Source organism: Protopterus annectens, chromosome 1.part0 (genome assembly GCF_019279795.1).
Source record: "Protopterus annectens isolate FY-2018-M chromosome 1.part0, PAN1.0, whole genome shotgun sequence".
NCBI classification, from domain to species: Eukaryota; Metazoa; Chordata; order Ceratodontiformes; family Protopteridae; genus Protopterus; species Protopterus annectens.
In genome coordinates, this window is record NC_056725.1 from 851494923 (window position 1) to 851519812 (window position 24890).

General features: G+C 40.0%; 1 protein-coding gene across 1 annotated transcript in view; it reads left to right on the forward strand.

Annotated features, from left to right (window-relative positions):
- The window catches only part of SNX9 (sorting nexin 9), a 1114799-nt gene that overhangs the window by 867621 nt on the left and 222288 nt on the right, over positions 1-24890 (forward strand). The window contains exons 11-12 of the mRNA XM_044063919.1: positions 7148-7251; positions 13974-14077. Coding sequence (XP_043919854.1) covers positions 7148-7251; positions 13974-14077 — 208 coding nt within the window. The remainder of the gene's footprint in view (positions 1-7147; positions 7252-13973; positions 14078-24890) is intronic.

Genomic DNA, 24890 nt, shown 5'->3' on the forward strand with positions numbered 1-24890 from the left:
CATTATCACCTTCCTATCTACTCTAAGTCTAGGGCTGGTTTTGCCACAGCTGTTTTGCAAGGCATGTTGTCAGCTCCTACTTCTTTATGATTTGCCAGCCTCCCTTACCTCTGCTTTGGGATTCTACCCAATAGTAAGGACTGCAGCAATGTGGAACGAAGAACATAGTACAGTTTTGTACCTACCATAAATGTAGATGTTCGAGGATCCACATTGCTGCAGTCCCCTCCCTCCTTCCCTCTGTGTTTAGGGGTGGTTGTGTAGGTGAGGTTGTATGCTGATATTTTTGTATATATCTTTTTGTATGTATTGTACATATGTTTGGTGCAGGTATTTTGGGCCTTGTCTTTTTAGAGTCTTCTGACATCTGGGGCAAGAAAAGACTGAGGATATGACGTCGGTCATGCGCATTAGTACCCTGACGTACTGACGTCAGTCTAATGCGCCCTGACCGACGTCAGCCTTATACTCTGGTATTCGGGCCGACTGGACAGCGGACTACCCAATAGTAAGGACTGCAGCAATGTGGATCCTCGAACATCTACATTTATGGTAGGTACAAAACTGTACTTTTTTCTTTTTGAGATAGTTCTCTATCTTGGTAAACTATTTCTTCAAACATTTCCATACCTTCCTTCCATGGAATGGATGAGAACAAATCCACTATGTCAGTGGTTACAAATAACAAATTCTCCTCGTATAGATCGTGGGAAATAGCTTTCAACAGATCCCAGGAGTCTTTCAATATCAATTCTTTTCCTACCCAAGTTCTTTTTAATTTTGTATCCACATATTTGGCTAAAGGGTGTGTTTTTGACCCTTCGGCAGAAACTATGGGTCTGAAGGGAGGATCAGTGTCATGTTTATGAATTTTTGGGATCCCAAAAAGAGTGGGGATCCTAGGTTTGTCTACCTTTAAATACCTATAGGTGCTGAAATCAATTAGTAGTTCTTGCACCATATCTAATAAACCCAAATCAATTTTGTGGTATGCAATATTAACTTCATTTCTTGAAACACAAGAGTACTTTCCATCTTCCCATAAAATACTATTCATTTTACTTTCATAATGAATATTGTCCATTATAACCACCTCTCCCCCTTTATCAGGTTTCATTACCCAAATACTAGAATTGTTTTTCAAATCATCCAAACAATACTTTTCTTCTTTACTTAAGTTGTCCTTATATCTAGTGTGTTTGTATTGTTCTTTCCTTAATTCTTGTTCTACTATTTTTTTCTAGATTTCTTAATTGAGGATGAAGTGGGGGATTGTAGGTGGTTTTCCGTCTCAATTCCCTTTTGTCCTTATTTATAGGGGTTTGTAGGACAATGTTTAAATTCACCTTTCTTAAGAACATCTTTATATCCATTAGGGTTTTAGCAATATCTCCCTTTTTATAGGGAATAAATGTTAACCCTTTTGAAAGCAGTTCAAAGTGCCCCTTCTTTATATCAATGCCACTAAAATTGTATATAGAGAAGTTGTTAAATGTATTTTTAATTCCGTTTGTAGTCACTATTTCACAGTTGTTTGTAATGGGGGGTCGGAGTTCCTTCAATACCTTCCTCCCCCCCCTCCATTGAAAATTTGGTTGTGGAGATCTCTTTTTATTCATAAGCCTTTCTGATCTCCTTAATGGTGGAAACTCTTCATCATAGTTTTCGTTTTCATTTCTAAACTCATTCTCTGCACATAGACCCTCAAATCCCCTTTTGTTTTGTTCAAAGGGACCATTCAACCTGTCTCCACCCATATAGTTGTTTTTATATGGTGGTTTGGGGTAACTAACCTCATTGTTATAGTCTGTAATATCTCTTTCCAATTTTTTAAGCTTTCTATTAATTACTTCACTACACTTAAAATCAATATCTTTCCTTAACTTAAAATACTTATCTTTCTCTTCTTGAATAGTGAACATTAGGTCATTTTTAATGCACTGGTCAATTTCTTCAATATCCTTGTATATAGTTTCTAAAACCCTGTTATTTTCTTTAATCATGAGTTTTAAAACATCTAAACCACAATTATTAAATACAGTGAGCAATTCTTTATGAAACACAGATCCTGCCACAACATTGTTGGGAAATTTCCACACCCTTAACCCCTTAGGAACAATTTCCCTGTTTAGACATTCCCTTAAGTATTCATTTTCAATATTCAGATTCCTGTATTTGTACATAAGCTTAGATAAATTGTCCAACATAACAGCATAGGTGTTGTTGCTTAGGTTGGAACCTTTCCTGTTGTTATTTAACTTAAACACACATTTGGTTTTTAACCTTTCTTTAATTTCTTCTTGAGGAACGTTTGTCACAGTACCTGAAATATTTCTGTTACGAATAGGTGATTTCACTGCTGCACACCCCAAGCCGTCGTTGATCTCTGTTCTCTCATCGTTATGTCCAAAAACATTCGGTGTATGTAAAGGGTTGAAAGTTCCCTCATTTACATCACCAAGGTCGCCGGCGTCTCCATAACTGCCAATAAGCTCCCTTCCTTCACGAATAACACCATCTGCAGGTTTAGTAAACCTTTCGGTTCTACAAGTCCTCCGTTTACTCATGTCGCCATACATCTGTACCAAGGATTGGCTAAGGGGAGTCAGTAGGTCAATCAGTTCCGTAAGCTGACCAATCAACTTACGAGATAGGCCCAAATCATCCTGCCCCCTAGATTCAGGAAGCGAGGTAGTCTCCATCCTCGTTCTGCCAAAAGTTCACAATAAACCAAAAACGAAGCAGAATCCAGACCAAAATATACTAATAACCAACAGCCACAAGCTTGGATAAACGAAGCAGGATGTACCGGAAAATAAGTTCTTTATTGAGCCACAACGTTGAAATAAAAGCACACCATTAACGCCTTTACCACATGCAAGTGCGTTTTCGTCAAAAAATCATTCGACTTCATCAGATGCTGACAACCATACAATACTCCATTTTTATTTGGTTCCTTATTAATTGAAACCTATCAGGATGCTTCTATTAAATTTAAAACAACGAATACCCTTTTTTCATTTAAATTTCGTTTCCTTCATTTAAATGAATGAATGATTTTTTGACGAAAATGCACTTGCATGTGGTAAAGGCGTTAATGGTGTGCTTTTATTTCAACGTTGTGGCTCAATAAAGAACTTATTTTCCGGTACATCCTGCTTCGTTTATCCAAAAGTTTTATATAACCCATATTCTACATATTGGGCCATGGTTGTTTCATTCATTTCGCAAGAAACCATTTAAGATTTGCAGTTCTGAGTTTGCCAAGGGCATGGTTTAGATAGTTCCATTTATCTTGGTTGATTTCATTAGATCCGATGTCTGTTGGGATGTTAGGATTGCAGTTAATTTTTTTCCTATGTCTTTTTCCTCCCTGTTGACTGATAACCATCAGCCTTCCCCTGACCTGACTGCCCCATTCATTGTTTATGATCAAGTGCCGGTTATGATAGGCTATCATATAGTAGCAGTCAGAGTGTTAAGTGCTCTGTGAACCTCCTGTGCAGCAGTCCGAGTGATCAGAAGTGTTGCAGCGCAGACCTGTTTTGGCACCTTTCAAGCATGCCTTGTGCCTGCTACAGTGAACATGCATCACTTAGTGGGTGGTCATTCCTTTTCCCCTTTTTACACTTGCTGGCACACTTGGCCTCTACTTGGTGTCAGTCTTGCAGTAGGGCGAGTTGCCATCCCTCCCCTCAGGATGACAGAACTAGTATCAGCTGCTCCCATCTCCCACTGGGTACTCTAGCGCTCATTCTTAGGTCATCGGGTTTGCAACCATGATGTCCTTCTCTGCTACAGTGCCAGAAGGACTGTAGTACAATTTTCAACACAAGGCATAACATAGCCATCCTTCATAACCAAGTATATCAGGAGTGAACACAAATGATCAAACTATAAGAAAATATGCTAAAAGAAAGTACCTTTCAGTTAGTATAATTTGAATACATCTGTTCATCTACCTTCAGTTAATTGCCAGCACCCAGTAATTGATACAGCTATTCATGTGGAGAGGCTGTACGTTGCAAAGAAAATGTTCAGCTCCTTGTTTCATTATGAATCTTCCTGTGGAACACCATCCTGTGATATGAATCCCAGTCTTGTGATCAACAAGGTTAAGAAAGAGAAATTTTGAGGGGAGCACTAACCCATTAAAACCTAACTCTTTGCATATATATAACCCTTCCTGTGTAGCATTGTTTATGGTGTCAGAATGGAATGTTGCCAAAAAACAGTAGCTTTCTTCAGAGTAGTACAGGTAATGTAAAAAGGAGGGAAATCTTCATTATTTTAAGTGTCATTCTGTGAGGCCTGCGTCAAAGGAAATCTCACAGAAATAATACATATGTATTTTATTTTAACTGTGAAAGTCTAGCTGGGTAAAATACCCCTTTTCCATGGAGGCCTGAGTAAAAATTCTGCAAAAAGAAAGACTATACAAAATATTGTGTACATGTTCATTGTACTATAAGTAAGGTAGGTCATAAGGAATCATACATTTATATAAATGAAAACAACCCACACAGACACAATCCTAGTTGCAAGCATTTTACAGCACAAACCATACTGACACACTCCCAACTTGTGCAAGCCATGTGAAATTATTGGACAGACGAACAGATGTACTCGAAGCACAATGCCCCGCCCCCCAATTTTTAAATTAGCAATGCATGAAGGCACTAGTTTGAGCCATTATCAAAAGCATGACATTTTAGAAATTATAGTGTGCTTACTAAATTTATATTTAGTCTTTATATGATTTTTACATAGTCTCTCTACTGTGTTTTTCAGTAATTTCCTTTAAAGGTTCTTTAAACCAAATTCAGTCCTATAATTCCTAAAACTCTTTAGAATAAACTGAACAGTGTGTGTTCTAAGTTGTTGGATAAGTATATTAGTGAAATGTTCCTTTAAATGTAGCTCAGTCCATAGATGGCAACATAGAGATTTGTTATCGTAAGTCGTCACAGAACACTTGATCAGTGCAGTAGAGTGAGGATGACGATTACTTGAAGATTAGTAACTGTCAGGTTACAGTCACATAGCAGGGGATCACAAAGATCTTGGACTAGTTGCTGTTTAATTAGACACTGTAATAGTTGGAAGGATTGAGCGAGTCAGATACTTGTCGATTTAATTTTACATCAGTAGTTAGTAAAAGTACTGTGATTAAACTTTAGAAACAGCTGTTTTATATCTAAGTATTAGGTATTGGTCCTTTATAGAAGCAGAGTTATTAAGATAGTTTTAGCTGATGTATTAAACAGCACTGTGATTGACAGCATGCCTTGAACTGTACTGTTCTTTACTGTGCCAACTGAGTAGAGATATCTTTGCTGTTTAAAAGCATCAATTGTGTATCACATGACTGGTAGTGGTGTGCATAGAAACATGCAAAGTAAACACACAAGTGTGTTGTGACATACGGAGTGCTGTTACGTACACTTGTGATCAGTGTGTGTGTGTGTGTGTGTGTGTGTGTGTGTGTGTGTTAATCCACATCACAGCATTTCTACAACAATGGATAAAACCCATGGGTGTAAACATTTTTTTAAAAACATGTAACATTCATGTACCATGAAAGTTTTCAGTCACTATGAAAAGTACAATATTCTTAAGGAAATGTAGATCTTAGGGCTGTGAGGTCACTGTGTGTTTTATAAAACGTCTCTAACCTGCACAGTATACTCTGCAGTAGTCAGATGTTCACTGTGTAGTGCCATATTGTTTGTCTTTAAGTGTGATTGGTGCTGCTGCTGTTAGGTGTAGTGGGATTGGTGACATTAGCTTTCACAATATTGTGTGTTCCGCATATTAATTACACTGTTGGATAAAAGTTCTAATAAGTGAAGTCTTTGGAAATGCTTAAAGTTAGCCTATTCTGAGCACATTTTTCTTCCCTATTTATTGGTTTGGTGAGAAAGTGAGAAAATTGTGATGGTGCACGAGTGAAGAATGATAGACAATGATTTTTGTGGGATGAAGTAACTTATTCTGCAGATAGTTTTTGCTGCCATGTCTGCCAATCAGCAAACCTCCTTCAGTCAGACCCATGCCATGCATCCCTCCCACATTAGGGAAGCACCCATTAAATTATGGTGACAAGCCAACCAGTGGGGCACAGATAGCTATGAAGGTTCTTTGTGCCTCCACCACCTCTCCATCCTCTGCTGTGCCCTGCAGTGTGTGGGAAAACTCTTCCTATGTCCAAGCTACTCTGGCCCTAACCCCAGATCAGAGCCATGCGGAGTCCTGTGTGGTCCCCAGACATGAAACTAGTCTGCTGCCCCACCACCAGTCAGCAGCTCACAACATCCTGAGTGGAAGTTAAAGGAGCATTTTTTTGTGTGGCCTTATTTCCACCCCCTACTCAACAATATGAGCATCTACTGACAGGAACTGTTCTCACCAGCTTGGGAAGCCACAGTCCACAGGCTTCCTAGTAATAGCAAATGTTCTTACAGGTTGTAGAGGGAAAGCATCAGCCAACTTGGAAACCACCACACACTCCTCCATACGTCTCTTCTCCCGCTCCCATTCTCCCCTTCACAGCTCCCCCAGCACCCAAGATGCTACAAAACATGGGTCGTCGAGACTGCAGTCAGGGAGTTATCCTTCTGTGCAGAGGAGCTGGGGGAGTGGTAACTGCAGAGTTAAGAGTAACACTGGAAATGCAGTACTTTAGTGGAAGACCGCAGCAGGAAAAGGTGGTACTGATTTATGTGTGTGTGTGTGTATATGTATACTTTTATACTCTCTCTAGTACTGAGTATGTTAATTGATGTTTGCTTTAAAAAATGTTTCATTGTTTCACTTTGGTGACTGTAATTACATCATCAATAAATTAGTCTATTTGCTGAGGAAAATGCTTTAATAAACTAATTTTTGCAGTTAATTCTAAAAATCTGTTTTCCAGCAGTATTTACAGGACATAGTTTGGATAGAGTACCTTGTCTAAGACCTGAATCAGCAGAGTCTTGTTAGGTCCCACATATGATGGAGTGCTCCAGTTGCCATATGCTGACAGTGATTGCAAATTCCAGACACTAAGCAGTACTGTTTCTTCATTCCTGGTTGCTGTGGAATTTAGATACATTTTTAGAGCATGTAATTACTGATGTGTTATGTTGTGTTTGTTTCTTTGAAGGAGTGGAAGACTGGTAAAAGAAAAGCAGAAAAGGATGAAGCAGTTGGTGTAATGATCTTCTCCACCATTGAACCAGATGCTCCTGATCTGGACTTTGCAGAAATGTATGTTTTTTTTTAGCTTATGCAGCCTTGTCTCTTTCACATGATCTGAATGTGATCACAAAATAGTTGGATACAGACTTAACTGGTATAGTAGAAATTGTATGTTTGTTGTGCCCTTGCATTTCTTAGAGTGAGTAGTCAAATCCTTGTTTGTTAATTAAGCATTATCAATATATTTTTATTTGCATTTACAAAAAGGAATTTGAAATGTATTAAATGATGTTCTTCATTAGATCACTGTTGCAGTGTCCGAATTATGGGACATATTTTGCAATGATGTTTTACATCCATACAGTTTACAAAATCTTAAGTACCTTCTTCTAACTGTCATATGCCCCACCTGAACAGGATCATAGTCAAATGGAGCCCTAGGCAGGATAATGGATTGTCACGCCCAGCCAAAGTTGTTCCATTGCTTGGCTATTTCTCCCCAGTTACTATAAACACTGTCCAAACCTGTCAGTATGCATACTGTTTTCTTCTTTTCTTCTACAATGATTACAGATATTTGGATTTAATTTAAAACTGTTATTTCAAATTTTATAACTCAAACACAAGATAGCCAGTGCTAAACAAAACAGTACAGTCTCAGAATGAAAGCAGACTTAGCATGAACAGTAAACTTGTTTGCCCCTGAAACGGCATTGAAGCCCACATTCAAAAAAAGTACATCTGACCAGTGGCGGATTGTTGACAATTGGCCTGTTTTCAAACCATAGACCCTTTGCACATATTTTTAGGACCATGCATACATGCATGTGATCTTTGATTCACCTTCCTGATATATTAAATTATATTCCTTGAATAATATGTCACCAATTGTTAGCGTATTTTAAATTTGTATTTTTTTTATTTTTGGTTTCCAGTAAGCAATGAAACAAAACATATGAACCAGTAATGATGAAACTACCCATTTCAAAACATTCATTACACTCCAATATCAGTCAATATGCAGAATGTCTGCAGAAGGAAAAGTCCTGTGAATAATTCCACATTAAAGAGATCTGTAACGAATGCAGAAATTGCTCCTAGCAAACAACTTTATGGTGTTGTTTTTAATTGAAAGTTAAATGTTGTGGCAGTCTCCCCTGGGCAGTAGGGCCCCCATCCAGCCACAGACCCTAGGCAACTCCTTCGTTCACCTAGTGCTGGACCGGGCTCTGTTCCCACCTATGGCCTATGCTGAAGATTACATGCTAGGACTTGAAGGATGTGGACCATTCTGTCAGTGAAGACTTCATGTGCATCACAGTCTGCCAACCATATGTTTGCTTCCAGCGACATTTGTTTGTGGAAAGTTAAATATGCTGTTGGTGACCCATCCTCTTAACATTAAAAACATTTGAAAATTTATACTTTCATGTCAGCAAAAAAGGTGAAATGTAACTGCAGCTGACAAGTCATTTATAAGGACAATTATTCTCACTGTCTTCTTTTTTTGTCTCTTAGCATACTTAGAAAGCATTTTTCTTCTGTCAGTCCTTTGTACCAGACGCTATTCATAATCACCTCAGTTCTTCATTATATAGATAGAGAACAGGAGATTTCAAGTACTGGCTCATGGTAGGATGGCTTCTGAGTCATTGGCCTTGGACAAAAAAAAAAAAAAAAGTTAGAAGTGACCAAGCAACCTGAAAAGTCTGTGTTTTTAAAAAAAAAGTTAGACATCTTCATTGAGGTACTTGATCAGCCCTCTGACTGACCAACTGTAGTACCTGTTTTTGTTGTCATGTTCCCTTGGATGCCAGCATGGCACAAGGCTTTAGCATGTCCATATCAACTAACTGAACAGACAAGGTTGAGTCTGCTTGCGTGTGGGAACTGATGAAACTCACAAATACTAGTCAGAGAAGATATGCTTAGTAGTCTTATGGAGGTACAGCTGGGTTCTACTTGTCATACGATTTCTTTAGAGACTTGTAAGAAAAGGAAACAAAAAGGTAAACTAATTTCTCCTCCAGGTACTCATTTCCTTCCCCTAGGAACCTAAGGAGGAGTGGTTCATCGTCTCTTTCAAAGTTTTTTTTACGCCCTCATGACTTTGGAGCCATCATCTTTTGCTGCTTTTTCCTCTGTTTCATCTCATAAAAGAAAGGGAGTCCTCCTCTGAAGAAGAACTTTCCTCTGATTCAGTCTGAGGTATTGATTATTCGTCACAGATTTACTTTGCAGTCTTTTAAGAATTTGAGGCAGCTGACACTTCTGACTTCCCTAAGGAAGAACTCACTCTTGGTGATACCATTTGCAAGATGATGGAATGTTTTAACTGGAAAGCTCAGCAATTATTTGAAGATATTATGACCTTCTGCATATGGAGGCTAAAACACTCTGCTAGTCCATTAATTCTAGAAGCTCTGGAGGATAACTTTTTGTCAGCTTCTGTGACTCCAGAATCCCAACCTTATGCCCCTAAGAAGCCAGAAAGATTTTGTAAAATACTTATATGCAAAAAAAAAAAAAAAAGTAAGATCCTGAGGCTATTTCTGTGGAATCGGATTAAGGTCTGTAAACTACTTCCTTCTACTAATGGTTTACCAAAGAATGGCAAAAGTTTATATCTGCCGCTTTGCCCTTTTGTACCATTAACTGTAAGTTGCATATGACCAGATACACACTTTCTGATTTTAGGAAGTTTGGCTGAAGTGTTTTCTAACATTCCAGACTCTGACCCTAAGTCTTCCTTGTAGGTTTATAGGTAAATACTAGGCTAGCTACCATTGTAGGCCATTTTAAGCCTTGCCAATTTCCCTTTTAAAGGTAAGAATCAAACGCTATACCTTGTGACTGTGAGGTAAGCTTCTTAAGTATTTTTGCAACCCCCAGTCCTTACAGGATATGCGGTCTGCCTCTCGAGTAACAAGACATTCCATTAAATGTGGGTATTACAATGCTGCTAATGCTTCCTCAAGAGCAAACTGACAATGGTTTATTTCTCAGAAGGTATGTCTGGCTTAGCTTGCAGTCCCCCTGTGATGTCAAAGCCAAACTTTTTATGTTCCTCTAGACAATGATAACTTGTTTGTCAACTGTTTTGTTGAAGTTTGTCAGAAATAATGGGAAAAGGTTATGCAGGAAGTTTAGCAGTTGTTTCATTTCCCTATAACTAAGCTTCAGAGGAGCTACTACTCCTTTAACTCTGGACTGGTTTTTTTTTCGCAAATCCCAAAGGCCTTCTTAGCAAAAAAAAAAAAAAAAATCAGAAAAGAAGCAGGGCAAGCCATGGTCTGAATTTAAAGGATCCAAAGAATAATTAACTCATAGAAGCACTTACTTCTGACCATCTTCTGCATCCCTTTCCTTCCTCCCTCCCTTCATCTTGACCAACCCCTCCCCAAGAAAGTCTTTCCCTTCACATTTGGAAAGCAATAATTCTTTGGTTTTGGATGGGATAAAAATGGACAAAACGTCAGTGTCATTCTCCAATACTTTCAGAGATTCCTACCTTCCCCTCAGGTTAAAAACATGTTATTTTTCTAATTTTTTCAGATCAGTTTTTCAGGGGGTGATAAAATCTGTTCCTCCCTCTCAGATAGGAGAGGATTTTACTCCACACTTTTCCAGAAAAGCGGGAATCTGGAGACTAAGTATGGATTTATCCCTTCTAAACACTTTTTTCTAAAAATTTCAAAATTCAAGATGTTAATCCTCCAAAACCTTATCCCTCTTCTGTTCCATCAAGCAGTCCTAGTTACCTTTGATCAAAAAGATGCATACCAGCAAATTTCTAGTCACACAAAACAGATCTTTTTAAAATATTTTTGCATTGTGATATCACTTGGGGCTTACTGCTTTGCTTTTTGTCTTGTGTATCGGCTCCAACGTCTTTTACAAAATGTGTAAATCCTTTTTGATTTTTTTGCAGCCTCTGAGGTGTTAAGATCTGTCCTTATTTAGATGATTTTTGATTCAGGCCACGGCAGTAGAAAAATGCTTCAGAATTTACATTTCCTAAGCATTTTTCCCTTTTACTAGGAATTGCTCTTTAAGCACCAAAAAGTCTACTTTAGAACCCACTAAGTTTCTGGTCTTCCCAGAATGTTTGCTGAGCACCTCCAAGTACAGTGGCATTCCTCCCTCCTTAAAGGGTTCAGGTTTCAGAGAACTTAACTTCTTATCCCTGAAAAAAGTCTTCAGATGACCTCTGCAAGAGAGATTTTCAGGGCTCTCGTGCCACAATCCAAATTAACTGACATGCCAGACTTCACATAAGGAAGATTCAGTGATACCCCAAATCAGTTTTGCTTAATACTGAAATCATCTATCTTTTCCAATACCTGCCTTGCGTGTTGTAAAGAAAGAACTGTTTTGCAGGTTCATCCAGAGAACAGTCAATTCAGAGGTTCCTATTTTTCTCTCAACTCCCTGCAAAGGTGTCAACAGATTCTTCAGAATTTGTATGGAGGGTCCTTTTCAAAAGGTGTAAAAGTTCAGGGAATCTGATCCAATCATGAAAGAATAGATACATAAACATCAAAAAGTTGAAGGTTGTGATTTTCACATTTCTAACTCTTCATCATATATATGGAACCCACCATATCAACCACTGTTCTAACTCTTCATCATATATATGGAACCCGCCATATCAGCAAACTGGGGGGAACTTATCCTCTTTGCTGACTTGCTGTGATGACATGTGACATTGCAATTAAACACATTCTGTGTCTCTTGTATGCATTCTCTCAGAATAAAACTCAATGGCAGACTAATTGAGCAGGTCCAAGGCAGACATTCATCAATGGATGTGAACCGAGAGGTCCTCATTTAGACTGTCAGTCACTGTAGAACTATTCAGGGAGCTATATTTCCCTCCATTCTAAACAAAAAGCTCATACTTTCATGCAGTAGAGTCTCTTACAAAGAAGCCTGGAAAATGGCTGCCTTCCCTTTTCCATGGAAAGGAAATTTCCCGTATGCCTGCCTTCCCTCCATTTCCACTCATTCCAAAGGTCCATCTGAAGATTCAGAAAGACAGTTCAAAGCTATTGGTGTCTCCCATTTGACACTAACTGCATTGGTTCTTCCTTTTTCTTCCCCTGCCAAGGGTAGTTACTACAAGTTACCTTACAGGATGGACTTGCTTATGCAAGAAAGAGAGACTCGTTCACCTAAACCTAAAGATGTTGAATCTCAGGGTTTGGATAAATAGGCTTCCTTTTCTTTTCACATGGCTTTACTCTGAGGGCATGCTGGAGAGATAATAAAGGAGGCTAGAAAACCTACAAGAACATATTAAATTTCTAAATGGAAAATGTTTTCGGTGTTGTGCCACAGCAGTGGTTAGAACTCATCCCATTTGGGGGGGGGGGGTATTATCTTGAAATATTTGAGTGATCTGGTCAACTCAGGCCTACTCTTTCAGCAAAATGCTTTTGTCAACTATTTCAACTTGCCGTCCTTTTGATCCCCATTTTTCTGCATGCTGTGAGGTCACTGTTTCTTAAAGGTGTCCTCCACATTAAGCATCCTAGGATGTCCATTCGTCTTCTTTGGGATCCAAACTATGTTATTGAAAAGTTAACTGTCCCTTTTTGAACATGCTACTTTTACTGAAACATTTTGACTTGGAAGACATTTTTGTTGACATTAACCTCTGCCAAAAGGGCTTATGAATTGCAGGATCTTGTATGTTATTTTTCCTTCTTAGTCTTTTATAAATACAGGGTTAGTTTCAGAACCAATACCTCCTTTATGATTGTTTATTGTCTCTAAATAGAATCACCCTTCTTCCTGCCTTCTTTCGCAATCCCCAAAATAAAGCAGGAAAAAATCTCCCATTTGTTCATTGTCCACAGATGGAGATTCTATCAACTTTGTGTATCCTATGAAAGAAGTAAGTTAGGGCCTCTAGTCAGAAAACCGATGGATATTCTTTTCCTTCAGTTTCTCCTTCAATGACCAATCACTTCAGGAAAAGGTGAAAGCCCATTCTACTCGAACCATGGCTTCTTTTGGAATCTTTTTTAATTTTATGTCCATTCTAGATGCAGCTACTTGGTCTTCTGTTCACACTTTCAAAAAGCATCACAAAATAAATGCCTTTTCCAGAATCGGAGCAGGTTTTGCCAGAGTCATTCTTCAAGGTTTATTGGAGTCTAGCTCTACTGCATTAGCATCTACTCTTTCTTCCTAAAAGCTTTGGGAATTGTACCGTAAGGTAGAAATACTTCAACAATGGTCTTGTGAAGAACATTGTACAGGTATGTAGGACATTACCATAACAGTAGATGTTCAGACAGATGACTGTTGCGGTATATGCACACACACCTCTCTCCTTTACTCCTTGGCAGAGGTGGACCCCCATGACATTTCCACCCACCTTACAATTTATGACTGGATCTAACCTGTCAGTATTGGTTTCAGCCCTTGTCCCTGGGGCTAGAAAGCTCTGATGATTTTTGTATCCTTATGTTAAGTACTAGAATGTAATTCTGTGCATAGGTTGTAGGTGACTACGGCATGAGGGGAAGGTGCCTAAGCTTTTGTAGACTGACCAGACATACAGTATCCTTGGCAGGATTCATCCCATAAGTCAGAAGTACTGCAACAGTGATTTATTTCAACATCTACTGTTATGGTAAGGTCTTACAAAACTATAATTTGGTTTTCAGGGTTACTGTTGGGAGGACAGATCTTTAAATGTGGTCAGGGATTGTTTATATAAAAAAAATCTAGAATACTAAGTAGTTATCCAGTCGTTTATAACAGACTTTGTAATTTTGCAGAGAACTTAAGTGTGAGTCTGTTAACAAGTTCACCAAATCTATGGATGATGGTGTTAAGGATCTTCTTAATGTTGGACAAGAGCATTGGAAACGATGTACTATAGGTAAGTAGAAGTATTTATTTTGCTGGGAGAGGGGAGATGTAGATTAGCAGATCAGTATAAAAGTGGGATGAATTTGATTGTGAACAAAGGAGAGATGCACATGTCAGTATTTGCACACTGTATGATACACTAGCGGCTACAGAGCACAAAAAAACATCCTTTTTTAATATATAACAAATACACAAAACTATCTGCATTTTCAAAACAGACTATCCCTCTGGATAGGATCTATTACCAAATATTAGCTGCTACACCCACCAGCATTAGCTATCCTAAAATTAAAGTTACTCAGCTAAAATGCATGTTACAGCCTGTGTTGCCACATGAATAGAGATAAAAGAATAAACCACAATCAGTATAAGTGGGAACACAGGCTGTAACATGCACATATTTTTAGTGTTTGTTGTAAATTAAAAAGGATGTTGGTTCTAAAAAATCAATTAGTTTGTGTTTGAGTCTTGGCAGTGAAGAAGTAGTCTAGAAAAATGTAGTGCAGGTTCAAATAGAGATAAGAAGCAACTGTATAATAAATTGCTGTCTGTTCTTTCCTTATCTCTTGCTCATCCAGTTGTGAAACAGCTTGAGTACTTTCAGTAAACATTAACTTTTAGCCCTAAGAAAAATTGCACTGGCTACCTTTCAATGTAGAGGATTATGAGCAGTTTTCAGATGCTAACCATATTATTATGTATTCTATACATGGATTCTAAGAAATTCACCCCTGGAGAAAAGTGAATCTTGGTATCTGTCGAGAGCACAAAATATTAGGTTAGCATCAGTGAAGCACTCATAATTTCTTTTAGTGCATGGAGCTTTATTTGCTTCATGTACTAAAAGTTGCAGCAAATACTTGGAGTGCTTTCAGAAAGGTAGTGTTACATGGTCCTTTATGTTTACACACAACTTTTATGCCTTTCAACTGTTTAGATTTTCACAGAATTTCTAGATTTTTTGCCTCATATGTTGTGTATGCTTGTCATAACGTCCATGGTTTTTCAGTTAAATTACTGATGATTCAAGATGCTAAATAATAATATACGTTTAGGCTTTGGACTTTGAGACAGACAGCAGTTAGAAACAAATCTTTTACTTTGCCTCTGTCTTTTGGCGACTTTAACAACTTTAGCAGGAGGTGAGTAATAACTGATTTGATGTTATCTGTGTTATTATTCCTCATGGTAGAGTCTTGGATCTGACATCGGATCTGAGCCAGCAAGCTTAGCTTAGACAGATCCAAGGCTCCAGCTCCTCCCTCTCCCATGATCCCCTGCTGCCCTTTAACTGTCAGATCTCATTTGCCATGCACTGCTTTGGACATGATCCATTGTTTATCACTGACATAAATGATTTTTCTAATTTGGTTTTGCTTTAAGTAGCTTGGGTTTAGTCTGACTGGGTTTATTTTAGTTGTTTGGTAGTGCTAGAGTAGTGACCTCCCCTCCCTTAGACTTCCTAGTTTTTTCTGGTTGTTCAGTTGAGCATTTGTCACCCTTTTTTTTCCTTTGTCGGTTTAGTCATAAATCTTCTTCCTAGTGTTTTCTTCCTCCTTTAGCATGTCTGAGAATCCCTCAGGATTTAAGAAATGCTCCTCGTGCGGTCAAAAGATACCTAATTCTGACTTGCATGAGGAGTGCTTGTATTGCTTAGGGGCTCCCAACCTGGAGATTAAATGCGACATTTGCCCCACATTCAACCCTAGGGCTTTGGTAGAGTGCCAAAATAAACTTTTACTTAAAAGAATGGCTCAGGGGGGCCCTTATGTCTACCCTGCCAAGGCTTCCTTGTCCGATCCCAAGCATAAGGCATCTTCTAGCTCCTCTGGGGCTTCTAAAAACCTAGGCTGTTTGGACCCTATATTTTCGGATACGACCCCAGCCCAAGCTGTCTTGGATCTGAGATCCTCAGATCCTGGAACCAGGGCCTCCTCGTATTGGAGGTCCTCTGATCTGGTCAAGCCCAAACCAGCCTTGGATCCAACTGCTCCCTCCTCTCAGCCTTTGGATTCGACAGTTTTATCGGGACTTACCTTAATTATAGAGGATTTGGCTTTTCTGGTATCCTTCAGGCATTTGTTTCATTCAGCTCCAAGACCTCAGAGACGAACTCCCGAGCATAGGTGTAGGTTGCTGGATTCCAAGATCGGATCCCCAGCCAAATCTACCCACTCCTCCACTTCCTCTAGATCTTCCAGGAGTTTGTTGCCATCAGATATAGACAGGATGATGAGGAGCTTCCTCAAAGCAGGAGTTTCGGAATGTCGGGACCCCGGATACCCGTTGTGAGATCCCGACAGTGTTGAATAACTCCTTTTTCTCGACCCCGTCAAGGTCCCTGGCCTGCTCTACTCCTCCACCCTCAGACTAGAGTGGACCCCATGCTGGAGTGGTCAGCGCTGACTCCATGGAGATGGGATCAGTTCCAAGCCTTTGGGAGTGGTCTCTTCCCTTGGCTTCGGCTCTTGATAGCTCTGGACCTGTATCATCCAGGGGCCACAGTGCTGTGTCGGGGTCCACTCCCCCTTTCTGGGGGGGTGGGTCTTGCCCTCTGTGAATGGGAACGGGACCACTTCCAGCCATTTGGCCTTCTGGGTGGTAGAGAGGACCTTCTCCAGGACTGGAGTGACATCTCCTGCTCCTCCAGGTCCACCCCTACCCTTCCTTACCTTGAGTGATGAGGCCTCACATCCTGTTCAAGTTCAGCCCTCTCGTACTAGCCTTCAGGGGGTGTCCTCCCCTCATGGGTTCCCTGCATCTTCAGAGTCCTTCCAAGTGCTCCTCACAGAGGAGGTGCCTGATCAGAGAAAGTGCAAGTGGAGGCACTTGTACTCCCCCGTGGAGTCCCTCACAGAGGACACGGACCTCGATGAAGGAGATGGGTCCCCCAGATCTCCACCCAATGATGCCTCCTTTGGGGACATCCTTGAGAGCCTGAGGCAAAAGGGTGGATGGTCTCCCCAACCCCCGTCTTTGGTGGAGTCCATGTTTCTGAAGGCGTTCAGGACAGGCTCATCTACTTCCTGAGTGTCCCGTCCCCCCCCGGCTGAAGAGTTGGTGGATCGTATCACCCACATGGCCTGGAAGAAACCTGCCACTGTCGAATCAGTACCTAAGTGACCCGAGTTTCATAGCCCTCCCATGGGCCACGCTTTTCGGAGCAAAAGAAGTCCCGATCGATGCCATCGTGGTTGTCACTGCCACCAAAAAGGAGCTGGCGGAGCAGAGCTCCATGGTCCACCCCCCCCTCCCTGAACAGGGAGTCTCTGGTGATTGACCAGCATAGGAAGCTTGTGTTTGCTTCAGCTATCTTTGGACTGAGGGCAGCTAATTACCTGGCACACTTCACCCACCTTCAAAGGGACTTGGTCAAAGAACTCACCACTTTCCTTACAATGTTGGTGCCAGAGGAGGACCTCAAGAAGGTGTCTCCCAGGCTCTCTACTTTGGCATCCCTCGCTAATTCCTCAATGAGGCTAATTTCCAGTGCAGTAGAAGCTACCTCTCAAGTGACTGGTACTGGCATAACTATAAGGGGACATGCTTGATTACAACTGTGCGAGTTTGTGGAGTCCTTCAAAGCATCTTTTACCATTGCCTCCTTTGACTGGTCCACCCTCTTTGGACCTTCTGTGAAAGACACCCTAATCCATAGTGAGCAGGAAGGAAAGACCTTGTCCGTGATTGGGATCGTTTTCTACTCCTTAGAGGTAGTTTTCCATGACCCAACAAGGAGCTAAGATGTGATTCCAGAGGTCAGTCTTCCTTCCAGGAAGCTCCTGCTGATTCCTCTTCCAAAGGCAGGGGAAGAGGATTCAATGGTAGATGTTGCCCTAGGGGTAGGGGGAGTCCACAAAATCAGGGCTTCAGGGAACCTGTCTCGGAGCAGTCCTTACAGAGCTCCTGAAGCATTGCCCGACTGTCCTGCCCTGGAGGGAGTCTGGGGCCATCTTTCCCTTCATCTGCTAGCCTGGACAAATATCGCCTCCGATCACTGGGAGTTGGACATAATTTCCAGCGGGTTATTTCATTCCTTTTTTTAACCCCCTTCTATATGAAGGTATCCCCCCCCCCAATGTACCATCTTGCCAGAGGGAGTTTGCCTTCAAGGAGGTTGTACAACTTCTTCAAAAAAGAGCCATCCAAGAGATCCCAACAGGTCAAAGAGGATCCAGAACCTATTCTCACTTCTTTTTAGTGCCAACAAAGATCAGGGACATGCATCGTATTTTGGACCTCGTGAGTTGAATCCATCAGTTAGGAAGTCCAAGTTCTGGATGGTCACTGTTCAATCCATTCTGCCTATCTTGCACAAGAATAACTGGATGTGCTCAGTGGATCTCCAGGACGCCTGCTATCACATCAAAATAGACAGGAGCTCGAGGAGACACCTTCACTTCTCATTAGGAGACCATCATTACCAGTTCAGAGTCCTGCCCTTTGGACTCACCACAGCCCCCCTGGTGTTTATCAAATGCATGACAGTGGTGGTGGCTTACCTGAGGCTGCAGGAATTCCAGGTGTTTTCCGTACCTCAATGGTTGGCTCCTTACTGCACCCACGAGGCATCAACTGTCACAAGCCATCCAATATGTCCTTTTTCTGTTCAGCCAGTTGGGGATTACAGTTTATCTTTCGAAGTCCAATCTGGTCCCTATGCAAAAATGAGTTAATAGGAGTCTAACTAGACTCCATCTCCGAGATTGCAGCATTGTGTTTTTGCAGAGTACAGCTGATCTGGGAGCAGGTCATGCAAGTCTTGGATCTTTTGAATCCTCCCATCCAGTTGGTTCTTCAAATCCTAGGATCCATGCCACTAGGTACCATATCCAGGTTTTACAGTGGACCCTAGCGGTTCAGTGATCCGCTCTGTCTCAACCTATGTCAGTGTCCATAAAATTGATGCCATTGTGCAGATGACACCTTCTTTGGTGGCTTCAGTCTCGGGTTCTCATTTTAGGCAGGCCCTTTTCACGCCCAAGGCCACAGTGACCACAGATGTTTCCCTGTTGGTGTGGGGGGCATTTCCAGGGGAGAACAGTTCAAGGCACGTGGTCCCCTGTAGAGACTAAATTGCACATAAACATTCTAGAGACGACATGATTGCCTTCCTCTGGGGACAATTGCAGTTCAGATGGTGGCGAACCGGATTTTCAATAGTTGGGGTGAACCATGCTGCAATCTTTGCCTCCCCAATCAACAACAAATGCAGCATGTACTTTGTTTTGATCCTCCCCCACCCAGGGAGTCACCAAGGGATGCTCTAGTCCACGATTGGCCTCCAGGTCTCCTCTCCACTTACCCAACCTATCCCTCTTATCCCCAAATGTTTGCAGAAGGCACACCGCCTGGGGATGTCTCTGGTCCACATTGCCCCTTTCTGGCCTCTTCAGCTGTGGTTTCCCTTCATAAGGTCTCATCTGAAGTATCCCCCTTGGATAATGGATCCCCTTCAAGATCTGATCTCCCACCATTCAGGGCTTCCTCTTCCCAATCTGCAAACCCTTCATCTAAGTGCATGGTTTCTCCAATTCCAGTGATTTTGAAACAGTCCAGTCTTGCTTCCCCTATCAAGAATATTGTCCTAACCTCCTTGAAGCCCTCTACCAGAACGGTTTATAGTAGCAAATGGAAAAGTTTTTCTATCTGGGCTAAGAGCTGGAATCTGGACCCCTTTTCTGCTTCTGTACCAGATATTCTCTTGTTCTTTTTCAGGAAGGGGCACATCTTTCTACTGTTAAGCTTCAGTTGGCTGCAGTTTCCAATTTCCATGAGAACAGTGAGCCTATGTTCTCTTCCAGACTCTGTAAAGCTTTCATGAAAGGTGTTTTCCTTGTATGACCACCTGTTAAGGATCCCTTGCCTCCTTGGATCTTACCTTAGTGCTGCAGTTTGCTAGGTCATGTGATTTTAAATTTTTGTCTTGGAAAACTGCCTTCCTAGTAGCCATAACTTCAGCTAAAAGGGTGTCCGAGTTGCATGCCCTTTCTGTTGCAACCCCTTATATGGTCTTTCACAAGGACAGAGTGTCTCTTAGAACAAATCCATCCTTTTTGCCCAAGGACTCCACTGAATCTAATCTGAACTCATTTATTAAGTTTCCAGTTTTCTTTCCCAATTATTCCAGTAAAGGAGAGTACATTCTGCATACTTTGGATGTGCACAGGCAGTTGTGATTTTTATCTGCATGGGACTAAAGAGTTTTGTAAATCAGACCAGCTTTTTGTGGCGTTTTCCCCAAACAGATGTGGCCTCCCCGTTTCTAAAGTGACTATGTGTAAATGGATCTCCAGCTGTATTTTTACGGTCTATACCAACAAGCATCTTGCGGTTCCAGGAAAGGTTAGAGCTCCCACTACTAGGTCTGTGGCTATTTTTTCTGGCCTTCATGGCCCGACTCCCCATTAACGATATTTGCGCTGCTGCCACTTGGTCTAATCCTCACACTTTTATATCACATTACAAGCTTGATTTGGTTTTCAGGAGCAGGGCTTCCTTTGGTTCCACAGTGCTTCGACATGTCCTTTCTTGAGGCATCCCAGGATAGGTTCTAGCTGGGACTCTGACCCTACTGTGAGGAATAATGACATGGCTAACATCAGATAAAGTTATGTGCTTACCATAACTTGGTATCTGTGTTATCCTATGTCATTATTCCTTGTGTTTCCCTCCCGCCATCCCCCCTTCATTGTTAGATGATCTGAGGAAGTTGGAATTTTGTGGATCCAGGACTCCTTTCCCTCTTACTTTTGGATCATAGCAATACTGATTATGTTAGCAAACCTGATCTTAGGGTTAGAGGGCAGCAGGGGGTTATGGGAGAGGGGAGGACCTTGAGCCTTTAATCTGTCTAAGCTAAGGCTGCCAGCTTGGTTCTGATGTCAGATCCAAGACCCTACCATGAGGAATAATGGCACAGGATAGCACAAATGCCAAGTTATGGTAAATACATAAATGCTTTTAAGGTTGGATATCACACCACTCTAATGCTTAACTGATTTTTCTTTTTCCGAATGTTGGAGTGTAATTAGCACACTCCATGAACTACAAATAAATTCTGTACTGTTATATTAACTGTTGAATTTGAAATCCAAAAATCACAGGGAGAAAAGCAACCACTCAAATAGCAAAAAATGAATATAGACAATGCTTTTGAGCAGACATCTGTTCCTCAGCGTGAACGTAACAATTGCACAAAGCAAGGACTTGTAAATATAAGGCTTACACATCAAATAAGCAATCAGTCAATTAGCAAACTCATATTTGAGTTCATAATAATGCAGCCTTAAAAATGAATAAAATAACAGTTAAAATGATGTATTATTTAATGAATAGAAAATAATGAATAAATACTATCGTATTATATTAAATCTTATTTTAAGCATTGGTTTGATACTAATAGTTGCATTTAAACCTGGTGCATAATCAACGGTTAATAAAGAAATCCATTTATACTCTGCATATTCGGTTTGTATAACAGTATCTCTACTCCTAGGTGAAACATACACTTTCTGTATTACTCTAAACTTAAAACAATGAATGCTGTCATTAGCAGAAGCATGTTTAAATAGTGTACTGATAGACACGTCTCTTCTAATATCTGCTAGATGTGCGAAAATGCATTCTTTTAATTTTTTGTATTACTTTTCCCTACACAGCGTGCAATGCATTTTACAGCATGTTGCTAAATACACAATATTAACCTAGCTGCATGAAGCTAACCACTTAAAGTGATGTTCCCTACCAGTAACTGGATGTTTGATTACTTTTTCAGTTATATTTATAGAAAATTGACAATTCAAACATGGAACAGTGTGGTTAGTTATAACATTAGATATACTCACTTTCTGTAATTCATTATAAATGTTCTTTCAGATCCCTATTCCTTTTAAAAGTAAATATCTGTTCTTCATCTGCTGTATTCTTTATCTCTGGAATCGTCAGTAAAATAGACCAATTCTTTCTAATAATAGTCATAATCTGGTCAGATCTTCTATTATATTTCATAAAGCATCTCATACAAGACTTTTCACATTTTGAGTTCTTATTAACATGTTTTGAAAAGTAGGGTGCTCCTATAGTGTTACTTTCTTGTTCAATTTTCAACTTATTTGATTGTAAAAGATCAAGTTGGTAACGTCTTTCTGTAAACTGTCCTCATTTCATAAATTTGTTCATTAAAGTTATGAATTTCTATATTTAGCCCACTTGTTCTTAAGGCAGTCCATATAATATGAGAAAAGTCTCCATTAGAAACATGCTTAGGATGCATACTTGTCTTATGTAAATACCTATTCTTTTGAACATCCTTATACATTTTGGTATGCATTGCTACATCTACAACATAAATGAAAATATCTAAAAAAAAATAATTCATTCCAATGAAAATATTGGTTTAAAAGTTAAAAATGTAGTACTTTCATTTAAATATTCCAAAAAGCACCTCTGTTGATCTTCATTTCCTGACTATAACAAAAAAGTCATCCACAAAATGTTTATAAAATATATGAAGTATATATAAACCATTATAAATAAAGTTTTCCTCCCAGCTTGATAATGTAATATTTGCATAAGTGTTAGTTGCAGGTGTTCCAAAGATACACTTTTCTTTTGAAAATAGATATTTTTACCAAAGATAAAAACATTATTGGTCAACACCATGTCTGTTAACATACAAATGGTTTATAGCTGCCTGAAAGATTTAGTACTTGTACTGTTAATACATGTAACATCTCTAACATACATTGTGTAATACATACTTTTTAGGAATAACAGTAAGTCACAAACATAATTTTTTTGTGAGCATTATGTACTTCATATCATAAACATCATTGTTGCAAGAAATCATTAGTATCACAAATATAGCTTTTAACAATCTTAGGTTTCAAAGTAACCTCTAAACATGCTGATATAAGTTCAATGCTCCAACCATTACCTGATACTATGGGACTGTTTTGCATATTTTTATGAATCTTAGGCAGTCCATATAATATGGTTTTGTTACACACACATAGGTATAATCTTCAATAGTGATGTCATAACTAGGTTGCAAATCATAAGTAAAACTTTACCCTCCAAGTAAGTTGATCAATATACACCTTACTGACTTTAATAAATATAGTAGTCACTCACAAATTCTACCATTGTACTCGGTCATTCCTATTCAAAAGAACAATAACACCACCTTTCTCAGCTTGTTTAATTATCATTATTCATGTGTAACTTTCTAAAATTTTGCGTTTCCGCTTTAGTCGTATTAAAAATGCCTTTCCTTGTGCATAAAAATGTCATGAATTTGCTGCTCAAGTATGTTATATAATGCATTCACAGCAGGTTGATTTCTAGGTGCAAAAGTACTGGACTGTTTAAGTTGTGTAAGTGCTACTTTTTTATCATGAATTGAGGTCGCTGGGAGGGCAATTACTAATATAACCTATTCACTACTTAACAGTTTCAAACTTTATTTTTCACTGAAATGCTTGGCAGTGTACTTTAAAATGTTAATTGCACTGTGCCTTATACATTTCTTTCAGCACAGACTATTCAGACCATACGTGGTTATTTGTTTGTGCATGCCAACATCTGGCAGCTGGCAATGAGAGAAAAAAACATTGCAAGTGCATGCATGAATCTTTGTAAATTTCACACGGAATACATTGTTCAGACTTGTCATGGTTAATTGCTTGCACTTGTAGACTTCTTGTCTTTTACTGAGAGCATTTGCTAATAGAAAAAAAAATAGTAAATGAGTTTGCAAGTGCAAGAAAACTGCAGTTTTCCAACCTTTTCATAATTTTTTTTTATTTTTCAAAGCTATTTGCTTAACAATCCTTGTGTCACACCTCATATCTCTGTAGATCAAGTGCTAAAGGCTCTATCCAAGGCAAAGAACACAGCTGCTGTGGGACCTGATAGTATCCCACTCTGCATTCTGCATCATCTCCAGCAAGATCTGGCCTCGCCATTGAGTACCCTATTCAACCCCAGCCTAAGTACAGGATTCATTCCAGCAGACTGGAAAACTTACATGGTCATCCCCTTGCACAAAGGTGGTGTCACTACTGACCCTGGAAATTATCACACCATTAGCTTAACAAGTCTGATCTGTAAAGCCATGCTGCTTATTATTATTATTATTATGGATATCGTAAACAAGGACATAGGCAATCTCCAAGCACTTGACCCTACTTAGTTCGGATTTGTCAAGGGCAGATCTTGTCTGTTGAACCAGGTTGACTTCTTTGAGACTGTCACCAAGGCCCTGGATGAGGGAAAGTCAGAGCATGCAACTTACCGTGACTTGGCCAAGGCCTTTGACACAATCCTCCACTCTGGCACCATTGAAAAGCTAAATCAGCTTGATGTAAATCCCTATCTCATCAGGTGGGTGGCCAACTGGCTCACCAACAGGACCCTCAAAGTCAAAATAGGCACTTCCACCTCCGATAGCAGGCCTGTCACTAATGGAGTTCCCCAGAGATCTGTCCTGGGACCCTTACTGTTTGGCATCTACTTCTCAGAGGTCCAGGCAAAGACGAAAGTCCTGTGGTTGACCAAGTTTGTGGATGACTGTAAGTTGTGTGCTGTCATTGACTCCCCAAATGATGTTAACATACTGCAAGACGGTCTCACAGCAGCTAATGACTGGTGCCAAAGTCTTGAGGTCAAGCTAAATGTAAAAAATGTTTCATCGTACCATTCAGCCAAATTACAGCCCCTGCTGATTACCATATCAACAGCAACCCCCTAAGCACACAACCTGTGGTGAGAGACCCAGGCAATCAGGTTGATAACCTCACATTTGACCATCATGTAGCGGC